Here is a 12,504-nt window from a genome sequence, read left to right as displayed (position 1 = left end):
CTCTCAAAGATGGTTCCTGGTTCCTCTGTGCTCAGCCAACCCATGCTGCTATGTTTGTATTTTATCTAGGCGGGTGGATGGAGGGGTGGGAATGGGGGTGGGCTCTTTGGGTAAGCGTGTGCGTGTGTGTTTTATTCTCTGTGCGTTTTATTCTATGTAAAGCACTTTGTGCTGCATGTCTAATGTATGAAAAGTGCTTTATAAATAAAGATTGATTGATTGATAACATTTTACATTTATGACTGCATCACAAATACAAATACAAACTAAATATTTATTAAAATGAATAAGTATGGCACACTAACATTTAACAGATACTCTCAAAATGCTACAAAATGAGCATTTTCAACCTTTATGTAAAAGTTTTGGTAAAGCGTTACATAAATTACTTAAACTTAAATGCTCTCAGAAGTCCTGAAGTTGCTTTACTTCACACTTTATATCAAAATGTTCAACAAGTGCCATCCGGACACAAGGAAGAAGTAACTGTATCTCCTGCAGAGCATACTCCCATTGCTAAAAGTAATAAAAGTAACAGCTGATGTTATATTTCATCATCACCTGTGGATGCTAATTTTATCTGATCTCAAGGTCTTTCATAAAACACTTGCTGATGCACATCAGAAATTAGTCAGTTCTCTTTCTACGTGCCCATGCAAAATGCACGTTCAAGCGAAACCAGTACTCATTTTCAGTTTTCAACGAGTCTTGTCCATGTTGCATTTTGAGACATGTTTGTAATGAAAGGTTCCTAATAGTCACTCGGTATGTTTATTATTTTAAAGCTCCTATGTCTGTAAATCTTACACATTATACCTTTGAACATTTGACTATTTTCCAAGTCAACTGGAGTCACTCAGCACAGGACTCTGCATGTTGTAGAACAGCTCAGCTTGAGTGTTCTGAAGCAAGGATGTGTGAGTTACGCAGCCAGTGGAAGTGCAGTATGAAGCAAGACAGTGTTGTGTTTGAGTTAAAAAGGTACTTAAATACACACACCTAGAGTTCTGTTACCATAGTTAGCACCCGGCCACCGAGAGGCTGGACTGGAAGGGCTTTGATCACCTGCAGCAATGTTGGTGATGAAATAAAGAAAGAAAGAAGAGAAGGATGGAGAAAAAGGAAAAGAGAAAAAAGGTATCAGAGGTGACTCATTTCAGATATTGGCAGAACCACTCCCAGAGTTTGGCAAAAACCCCTTCAGGTTTGCTAACACACCTGGACAAACATTTGGACAGACACAGGCTCACATTAAACCCAAATACAGAAATATGGAATGGAAAAAAGGTGGTGTTAAAGAAAAAAGGTGGTTATGGTCAATGATGAGCAGCATCATAGGTGTTGAAACAAGAGGAAAAATGTGGTTATGCATGTTTGTTGCTATACACTTATATGGTATTTAGGTCAGCACACTTTACACACGTGGACAAAATTGTTGGTACCCCTCAGTTAAAGAAGGAAAAACCCACAATTCTCACTGAAATCACTTGAAACTCACAAAAGTAACAATAAATAAAAAATTATTGAAAATTAAATAATCAAAAACAGCCATTACTTTTGAATTGTTGATTAACATAATTATTTAAAAAAACAAACTAATGAAACAGGCCTGGACAAAAATGATGGTACCTCTATAAAAGATTGAAAACTATTTGACCAGAGTGACATGATTAACTCAGGTGTGTCATTTAATTGACATCACAGGTGTTTCCAAACTCATAATCAGTCAGTCTGCCTATTTAAAGGGAGACAAGTAGTCACCCTGCTGTTTGGTGAAAAGGTGTGTACCACACTGAACATGGACAACAGAAAGCGAAGGAGAGAATTGTCCCAGGACATCCGAAAAAAAATGATAGACAAACATCTTCAAGGTAAAGACTATAAGACCATCTCTAAACAGCTTGAAGTTCCTGTGACAACAGTGGCTCATATTATTCAGAAGTTCAAGACCCACGGGACAGTAGCCAACCTCCCTGGACGTGGCCGCAAGAGGAAAATTGATGACAAATTGAAGAGACGGATCGTTCGAATTGTATCCAAAGAGCCCAGAGCAACCTCCAAAGAAATTAAAGGTGAACTCCAAGGCCAAGGTACATCAGTGTCAGATCGCACCATTCGTCGTTGTTTGAGCCAAAGTGGACTTCATGGGAGACGACCAAGGAGGACACCACTGCTGAAAAAAACTCATAAAAAAGTGAGACTGGAATTTGCAAAAATGCATGTTGACAAGCCACAAAGCTTCTGGGAGAATGTCCTTTGGACAGATGAGACCAAACTGGAGCTTTTTTTTAAGGTACATCAACTCTATGTTCATAGACTCAAAAACCAAGCATACGAAGAAAAGAACACTGTCCCTACGGTGAAACATGGAGGAGGCTCAGTAATGTTTTGGGGCTGCTTTGCTGCATCTGGCACAGGGTGTCTTGAAAGTGTGCAAGGTACGATGAAATCTGAAGACTATCAAGGCATTCTGGAGAGAAATGTGCTGTCTAGTGTCAGAAAGCTTGGTCTCAGTCGCAGGTCATGGGTCTTCCAACAGGACAACGATCCAAAACACACAGCCAAAAACACCCAAGAATGGCTGAGAGAAAAGCGTTGGACTATTCTAAAGTGGCCTTCTATGAGCCCAGATCTGAATCCCATTGAACATATGTGGAAGGAGCTGAAACATGCCATTTGGAGAAGACACCCATCAAACCTGAGACAACTGGAGCTGTTTGCTCATGAGGAGTGGGCCAAAATACCTGTTGACAGCTGCAGAACGCTCATTGACAAATACAGAAATCGTTTAATTGCAGTGATTGCCTCAAAAGGTTGTGCAACAAAATATTAAGTTATGGGTACCATCATTTTTGTCCAGCCCTATTTCATTAGTTTGTTTTTTTAAATAATTATGTTAATCAACAATTCAAAAGTGATGGCTGATTTTGATTATTTAATTTTCAATAAATTTTTATTTATTGTTACTTTTGTGAGTTTCAAGTGATTTCAGTGAGAATTGTGGGTTTTTCCTTCTTTAACTGAGGGGTACCAACAATTTTGTCCACGTGTGTATATACATACATACACCAGATTTACTAGTGGATGTCCTAGTAGAAAAATCAGAGACACACAGTCACACATAAGAGGTGACGCTGTGTACTGTCATATATTGAATAAACTGAGAACGTGAGCACTGCAAAAAAAACAAAAAAACAAAAAACTTTTCACAGTAGTATGAACAAAAGAAAATAAATTAATTGGCAGAAGGTAAGAGAAAGTGGCCTAAGACCAGATGGAAAGACCTTGGTCAATATGTTTAGGCCATGCCACCCATTAGGTACTTTTTCGCAGCCAAATAAATACAGACAACCACATAGGATGGCATATGCTAAAATTCTGCTACTAATCTTTACAAATATTTTATCTTGTCTCCCTGCTAACAAGACTAGCTACATCTGACTGGTCTTAAAACACTGATAATTGCAGTAAGTCAATCTGCAGTCAAGCAACAAAGAGTAGTGTGTATTTTGAACAGCTGTAGATGTAACACTACCCATTGAGCATCTAAATATGTATTTTTTAGTAGTAATGGATGGACAATTCCCTGCTCTGGCTTCAAACTATATAGTGCGAAAGTGAGTGAGCAATGTGCAATATCACTTATGTACTTTTATATATATATATATATATATATATATATATACCTGCTTCCATTGGGAGCTGCAGGGTATTTGCTCCTATGTAAAACAAACTGTTTAGTTGAACTGTATTAAAAATACAGGCCTCACAATAGGAATTCAGTGCTACAAAATCTGGGCACTCTCCTGTCCTGAGATTTAAATCTTTTAATTTTTCAAAATGTGGCATGTCCACCTTTATTTTTGATGACAGACTCAGTTCTCAGCATGGAGAATACAGTGTAGCATACATTTCTGCAGAGACATTCTGTCATTCTGCAGAAACATGTTTTTTTTATTATTTATTTATTTATTTTACGCTGCTCTGTGATGGAGGGGTTGTATTGCTGTGCGTCTATCTTTAAAATACCCTAGAGGTGTTTTTTTTTTTTTTTTTTGGATTAAAGTTGGGTGACAAACTTGGCCAGGTCAAAGTTTTCTCTTTAGAAACTCTTGTGTGATTTTGGCAGTGTGCTGCGGATCGTTATCGTGCTGGAATATTCCTCCACTGCCAAGCTTCTGCGGACTGGGAGTCAACTGTCAGCCTGTATGTTGGTATATCCACAGGAAATCATGATACAATCTATAAATGTCGTCTCTCCGACACCTTTTGCACTCCTGCAGCGCCATATAATCACACTCACCTCCATCCTTCACTGTTGAGACTATGCATTCACTGTGGTGGTCCTTCCAGGTTCATACCTAACATGCTGCACCCCATCTGAGCTGAACAAATTTATCTCACTGTCATCTGACCAAAGGAAGTGCTCCTGATATTCATCATGTTTATTTTCATGCCCTGAAGTTTTGTGCTGAAGAACAAGCAAGGATTTTTTCTTGAATGCTATCTATAGTTCTTTATCATTTCTACTGATCAATACAGACAAAATGCTGGCACTCACTGATTCATAAACATCTTGTTTATTGTGAGACAGAAACTAAACTGTCATCAGAGTAGTAAAAATAAAAATCTAAATACTTTACTTGCCAATATAGAAATAGTAGTGATGTAATTTTGAATCATCAGTACGCAAGTGACTTTGTGCAAGGGTGTTCTCACTTCTGTTCTAAACCTTTTGCCTTTTTATTGCTTGCTTTGCAGTATGCAGCATGTCTCTAGCAAAATCATATAAACGGGCCACTGACAGATTCCACCCCCTACCTTTTTCTAACATGATTGCCGTTGTGGAAATGGCAGCACCTGTGAATCTGCAGCTGAACTCTGACTTGAACATCAGTTGACCATTGCACCCCTACTAAGTGGCACTCTCCTGTGCATGGCCCATTTATTAAAGCAGAATGAAATATGTCAACACCAGAATTACACAGAGTCAGCCCACTGATTTAAGTTCTTTATGAATGCAAATACATTTCTAATGACTTGGATTCCTGCGTGGTTGTTGCTCTGCCCCCTCTTTACATGCACATATATGTCAACACGTGTTGATGTGTGTCATTAATCCTCGAAACAAGTCAGTGGAGTGCTAGCACATCAGCATACACAATTTATATTCAAGAGAAGAGCTTCCTTTCCATGACAGTCGGCTGCCAATTGTGTTGTAGACAAGTGAGACAAAAAAAGTCACATAAAATTCCACATTGAGACATGACAAGACAGTGTTTTCCGCTGTCCTACCGTTGCGTGGTGTCCGTTTTCGTCGATCACGGAAGGCTGCTCCGGACTGTAGCGCTTCCATTAGGCTATCCATTACTCCAGTTTCGTCTCCTTCTGCAAGAGAACATAATGGAAGGAAACTTGTTTACATAACACATTTACAAAGCAGGATGGAGTGCACAATAATGTAGTCTTTACATGTGCCCATAAAAATGTATACACAGATGTGCATGACTGCTTCAAGATCTAGATTCAGGTGTTGTGGTGAGAATGCCTGCCACAGGTGCATTAACAATCACCCTACATCACAATGAGAAAGTGCTTTGATTCTGAATGAGCTACAAGCAACCCTTGCAAGTGTATGAGTGTTGAGACAGAGGCCTGTCACTCAGGCCAAAGCTTTTTTTCAGTAAACAGCTGGGGAGGAGGAAAATACACTTAGAGTTTAGTTTAGAGTTTAGAGGAGCCTCAGGATGAAAGCATCCAGTGATGGTCATTGACAGATATTCTTTCTGTGGCTAACGCTGGGGAGCTAAGTGCTCTTTACAAAGATTTAGTGTGGAGCCGCTCAATACCCAGACGCTCTATCATTGTTCAGTCAATGACACCGGGACCGGCCTTCGGAAAACATTCTCTCTGCCTACCGTTCCGGCTGTCGTGTGGATCCATGAAACCAGAGAAGTGGCGGCAGTCTGCATGGCTTAAGAGATAGGCATGAGACACTTTACGTGCTATAAGGCCAATAGCGCGACTAGTTGTACCCGGACTGTGCAAAAGCAGCATACCGCTCAATGGTAACAGGGTTCAAAAATAAGCTTAGGTTCTATATCTGGGTCATCTATCTTTGTGCTCTAATACTAATGAGTCAGAGGGGCACCCTTTTTATCATTCTGGTCCAGAACAGACATTATTTTAAACTAGGATCATTAGGGTGAGTTATTGTGGAGCTGGAGACTTGGCCATCAATTCTTTTGCATATATGAGTGAACTAGCTCTTCCCCAGTGTTTACCATCAGGGCCCAGGCATCTTGTTTTTGCGCTGTGTACAGCTATAGCTGAAGGGAAACATTCGAAAATAAGTGGTGACAACTGCTACTTTCAGCACACAGCACTTTTACAAGTACTGGTGTGATCAATCTTTTGTTACTTGCATGCGCTCAAAGAAACACAGTGGGGCAATTTCAATTTATGTACAAACCACAGTGACACAGAATTGTACCCGATTGATTTAAAAAAAATGGCACATATCTTGCCATTACCAAAGAAAGCCAGACCTGCACATGTTTTCCCTTTACCTTAAGCAACAAACCACCCGACCTGCAGTCATTCATGCAAGTAAAAGAAGACAGTACAACTAAGAATAGAAACATGTCTTATGCAAATTTTCAAAAAAGCAACTCTTCAGTCATACTCTCTAATTTTACACTCTATCTCATTCCTTCTCTTTCTTCCTCAAGTCCTTCCCAAGGGCTACTTTGAAATCAAAGTATCTGTTCTGGCTGTGTGCTGTGCTTAAAAGCAATCCCGATTAAATCAAGCTTAATTAGACCAGCTTTATCAGAACAAAACCAAAGCTGAGCCAAGTAGTGCTTATCTCAAATTGCAGCACTACACCTCAGATAGCAAGCTCATTGGTTTAAAGGGGGGTGGGGGGCATGGGTTTCGTCTCCTGTGGACCTGAAGAACAATATGGTGAACAACTTGCAGCTTCTATAACTGTATCAACTCCCAAGATCTTTAGCTACTCCTCCTTATGTAGGCTAGCAAGGACACATTGTGAGTCTGACAGAAGGCAGAACGTGTTAAGTGGCAGGTAAACATTTATCTACAGCCACCATGGTACAAGAAACTTTTTGGCAGCTCCTTCTTCACTGCCTTCTTCATGGAGACCTAAACATCACAGGGGGCACCTGACACTTTGATCAATTTGTCCTACTTCTAGCTTAACTGTAGCACAATTCATCATTTGTAATGGCCAGGACTTGGGAGCCCTAGAAGACTGGGGTTCAGGGGGAGAACTGCAGACACAAAGAACTAAAATGACTAAAATGGGAAGCATACTCCCTAGTCACCTCACAGTGCTCAATTAACTTTGTCCTAAGCTGTCCAAAGCTTAAACCCAAGCAGGCCTCTCTCTCAGCAAGAAATGTTCGCAAATGAGCCTTCAGAATGTATGAACCTATTAACATAAAAACACATGTATATATATTTTACAAATCTGCAAAGACAAAGTAAGCATTTAGCAGTGCAAAAAGAATACTATTTGACTACACTTATTCCAGTAATCCTCAAAGCAAACTTTCTACATTACTTATTGTAACATTGCCCACTTTAGCAGACATTTCTGCCTCATTCCTGCAATTCACTCATCTTATTTTGAGCTGTTAAACCTAAGGCAAATATTCATCTGCTTCTCATTAGCAGCACTGGTACATTGCAGGGTGGGGAATTACAGAAAAGCTAACCTTTTATGCCCAAAGATCTTTCTCAGGAGGAAAGATCCCCTCTGCTCACAGGAAATTGCTTTCTAAATGGGTTAAGATGGGCTAAGACCCAAGACATTGACAAACCCTTCCAGTGATGAAACACCTTGGTGGGCACCTCAACAGACAGCCTTGGGGTCCTTTAATGATCTTATTAAAGCTTGTGGAAGTGTGGAACATGGTTGCGGCTTTTTGCACTTTTAGGTATTTTCTTAAACAGATAAACCTTTAAGAGCAGGAATAAAGCTCTGTGAAACTCCAGCTTCCAGAGAGAGATGATGAACCTGTTCTATATCTTTCCTTTTGATCCCTGCCTACCTCCAATCCCTCACCCCCCACCACCCTCCAATCCTTTACCTGAGTATCTGGTGGTACCTGGACCCCGAGGCTGTGCCAAATGTAACCGTGAGCCCCGGGGATTGGTTTAGTCTGTCATATATATTTACAAGCAGCAGTATCACATTTTCTAATTAGGAGGGATAACAGAAGCCATGTGCTCTCAGCAGGATTGGCATAAAAACTTCACACATTAGATTAGTTTTTGCCTAAGAAAAAAAAACTTCTGTAAGAAAGCAGCTGCGATATACTTATTCACCAATCCCAGGAGCAGAACACTAAGTCAAATGTCGACAGAGGCAATAGAAGGAAAGCAAGAAGTAGGAAAAGAATTAGCTCGGATTGCTGTTAAGTGTCACTAGTCAGTGAAATAAGATGTAAAGGAAAGCATGAAGGAGGAGGAAGAATTTAGAGACAAACACAGAAGGCAACATTGGAGGAAAGTGAAGAGTTCCAGTGGGTGCGGCAGCGCGTGCTGTGGAGTGGGTTACTGAGAGGAACTAGTGGAGCAAGACAAGACACAAGGTCATAAAACACCTGCTTGAATACTTGACAACCTGAGCCCTTTGACATTTAATTATTTCTAAAATATACACTGCAGTATGCAAAAAAAGGCACACGGACATTCAGCTGTAGTCAACACATGCCTACACATTTTAAGTGACACAAATGCATGTTGTATGTTTGCATTTGAGTATTGGCTCTACTTAGCTGATATAAATGTTTAGTTCAAATTTTTCAACTGACAAGTATGTGCAAGCTTGACAGGCAGAGACAGCAAGATGAATGAATGGATGGTGAAAAGGAGATTGAGGGCATACTTTGGCAAATGTCAAAAAGATGACCTACGCACTTGAATGCTCTAGACAAAAACAGTTACATGAGACAGATTTCTAGCCATGCCTTTTAGAAAACCGATGTATATTGAAGATTCCTTAAAACTCTTAATTGTCAGCCTAAGACCGGAAAGGAACAAAATGAATAAGCTTACATAATGTAGCACGCAACATTTCATTCCTTTACTTTTGCTAATTAAAATCACTCATCAACAGCACACAAAATATGTAAAGCACAGGAAAAGAACAGCTGTCACCTCAAAAACGTGACAAAGCTTTTCGCTCAATCATTCAAGCATTAAACCTTGTATGTTTTTGAATTAAATGCTAGGCTCTCTTTTTAAACACCAAAGGCACTGCATTCCTATAATTATACAGCAGTATCAACAAAGCCTGTCCATGAATTCAATTTGCTATCTGTCATCTCCTGCATGTTGTGCTGAGGAGAAAAAAAACACAGTGGATCGATTGAGAACTCAATTTTTGATGGCTCACATGCAGCCTTCGTGATTCATGTGGGAAAAGAGAGGCAAATAATTCTGAGAATTCCAGAGGCTTCTGTCTAGCACGTATGGGTTTCTAATCTGATGGCAAATTATGTACGCCACGAGTGAAACTAGTGGTGTTTCAACTAACAGTGGCATGTTCGTTGAAAAGATTCAAAAATAACCGCAAGAGCATCCAAAACAAATTTCCATACAGGAAGACATTTTAATCAATCAGAAATATGTATAGTTTCCTCTGAATGTAATCACAGCATTCTCCTCCCTTTCCAAATCAAAGTGTTAGACAAAATCTGGCGTGGGAGAGATGTCTATTATCTACTACTATCCGCTATCCTTCCACTAGCAAATTCCTGAGTCTAATTTGCACTGTAATGAGATGTAATGAGAGCTTACAGGCCTTGCGCTTGATAAATTGAAACCACTGTGAGAGAAGAACACAGTGAGAGTTTAACCTCACCCCAGTCACCCTCCATGACTCCAGTAGAGATGATGAGAAAGAAAAGGAAGAATGAAGAGGAAAGGAACAACTCATTTCTAGTTCTTTTTCCCCCCCCTGCTTGCTGCAGATTGTTTTTGAACACATTTGAGCCCATCTGTTCCCCCACAGAAAGTCACCTGTGCAATTAACCTGGACCATTAGCCGTGAAACAAAGGCCTCAGTGGAGGGAGGAGGGGTAGTGCTTTATGGCCAGGTGGAGAGGCAACAACCACACTTTCTTTTAATCTCATCTCCTCTCTCTACTCTCCCTTGCATGCACCTGGTTTTGTGTTATTTTCACACCTGAATTCAGGCTCAGCCACCTAGATATACACAACCACCTGCATCACTCAACACCCCCCATCCGCTTACTGCTCTCCTGCCTGCTCTCTAACGGTCTGCCTTTGAGCTGAGTAACCCCCTCCACAAGCCCTCCTTCTCCGCTACCCCAGCAGTTCCTAAGACCCGGGCAGACAGAGACCATTACTGCCACAGAGAGCACACAGAACACAAGTGCCCGAAGGACAGCAGTCCTACACCTGTTAGATGTCTTTCCTTTGTTTTTCCCTCCCACCCCCTCTTTCACGACCTCCATGCAGTCCAACCACCCAACTCTGACAAAAGCTTTGACACAAAGAGATGGGAAACTTTTCCGAAAAGGCCCCTGTCTTTAATTTTGAAGTGTGTGCATGTGTACAAGTCCACTGGAGTGAAAAAGGAAAGGAGGAAGGATGGGGATAGAGGGGAGAGATTGCTAGTAAAAAAGACAAATATGTTTGCTAGTTTATCTGGATTGTATTACTGTAACAACTTGATTAGCAAACCCACTCATGCCCTCCCTAACTCAATTAGGCATGCCCCCACAACCCTCTATTGCAGGAGGAATGAGAGTGTAGATCCTACTTTACTCTTGCCGCAATGCCCTGCCTGGCGCCAGGGTCAGCAAGGGAGGGAAGATGTTGAGTGAAGGAGGGAGGGATGTCTTGAGAATGGAAAAGGTAGGTGGGAGGTGAAAGGTGCATTGTGTTTGACATGCATGAAGTAGAGAGAAGCATTGGAGCTAGTGTGGCCTGGTCACTGCAGGCCTGATCTCACACACTGAAGTAAAAAAGAGAGATGTCCTGACTGCGAGAGACTCGGGGAAACGTGGAAAGAAGTTGGATGTCGACAAGGGAGAGATGAAAGTGGATTAGCCGCCGTGGCGATTTGCATTCTGTGGTGGAACGAAAGCCCCAGCGATGCCCCGAATAGCTGGATGCATGAATAAGTAAACAAACAAAAACAAAAATAAACCCTCCATCTGGATGGATGCTGCCAGGCCCCAAGTGAGAAACAGTAGGGAGGGAAGGCTGGGAGACGGGAAGGGGGGAAGAGAGAGCCTTGTATCATAGCCGTCACCGCGCTCAGCTTCCTCTGCCGTCGTTTACTTCGACTGCCTGTGCACAGCCCCCCACCCCCCACCCCCAATAACCACACTGATATCACCATCTATCCACTGCTTTTGGCTAGTTTGCCCAATAGCACCACCAACACACAAGGGAGAGCTCCAGCCCAGCACTGACAGATGTTAAGTTGACACACTTTCTCTGAGCCACATGGGGTCATCATGTCAGGGTGCCAGCAGGGCCAAGGGAGCCAGTCCTCACAGCAGACTAGCCAGCTACTGCCCCTTTTCCATAAGCAAGGTATTGCTAAATTTAGCTCCAATATTGTAGACCCTGACCCATATGTAGTTTTACTGACCTCACACATATCCTTTAATCGTTTCTACTCTTAATTTAGCATTCCCTGTAAAATGATTAAACTATATGGACAGGCAAAAATCATCACTTAAAAAGTTCAGCTATTACTCATATTTTAGTCAAATTCAAGGATCTTTTAGTCATATTCAAGCTGCTGTGGTTTGGAGTTTAGGTTGAGTAATGTATTTCTCTGTTTGATGGTACCTAATAAACTGTTTAAAGCACCTGTTTTGAAATGTATGTTACCTAAAAGACAAAAACAAATGAACACAATTAATTACAATGCACCTTTATCAGAACCAGAAACTGTAAAAACAGAAGGAATCATCACATTTTCACCTTACTGTCAGTGCTTGTCAAAAAACATCAAAAATCTAAACTGTACGTCTCATTTAATAATTCACCCAAAATAAACCATCTGCACTATCCAGATTCTGCAAAAAACATTCTGTGCTCTTTGGCACAAACGTGATGCCATTAGTGACTCAGCTGTGACCAACAGTCACGTGGCAAAGATTCAGCGCTTTTGGCTGAACTGGGCTGAACTGCAGGCTGTGTTTACACAAAGCAGAGAAGAAAGAAGCATGGAAACAAATAGAAGTAGTACAACTTTTTTTTCTTCCCCCAGCATTGGGAACTTGAAGAAAAATGATGCATATTTTGATTCCAGGCCTTTACTTCTTTTTCTAAAATAAATAAAATATCTGGTAATGATGTATGGCATTAGAACTTTATACTGTAGAAGAGTTCTCCGCACTTCTAGCCACGGTTGTGTTGTTCCCACAGAGGTGCATTCCTTTATATTGCAATAAATTTAATCTACAGTGACTAACATATGGCATGAGCAAG

General features: G+C 41.0%; 1 protein-coding gene across 6 annotated transcripts in view; it reads right to left on the bottom strand.

Moving 5' to 3' along the window:
• diaph2 (diaphanous-related formin 2) overlaps window positions 1-12,504 on the bottom strand; it is a 388,183-nt gene that overhangs the window by 50,163 nt on the left and 325,516 nt on the right. For 5 of the 6 annotated variants that reach the window (XM_051954583.1, XM_051954587.1, XM_051954585.1 and 2 more), the window contains 2 exons: window positions 5,296-5,388; window positions 1,000-1,065 (listed from right to left, as the gene is read on the bottom strand). In XM_051954583.1, coding sequence (XP_051810543.1) covers window positions 1,000-1,065; window positions 5,296-5,388 — 159 coding nt within the window. The remainder of the gene's footprint in view (window positions 1-999; window positions 1,066-5,295; window positions 5,389-12,504) is intronic. The other variant, XM_051954588.1, reaches the window with a different exon arrangement.

This window comes from Acanthochromis polyacanthus, chromosome 10, assembly GCF_021347895.1.
Source record: "Acanthochromis polyacanthus isolate Apoly-LR-REF ecotype Palm Island chromosome 10, KAUST_Apoly_ChrSc, whole genome shotgun sequence".
Taxonomy (NCBI): domain Eukaryota; kingdom Metazoa; phylum Chordata; class Actinopteri; family Pomacentridae; genus Acanthochromis; species Acanthochromis polyacanthus.
This window is presented reverse-complemented; position numbering and strand designations above follow the sequence as displayed.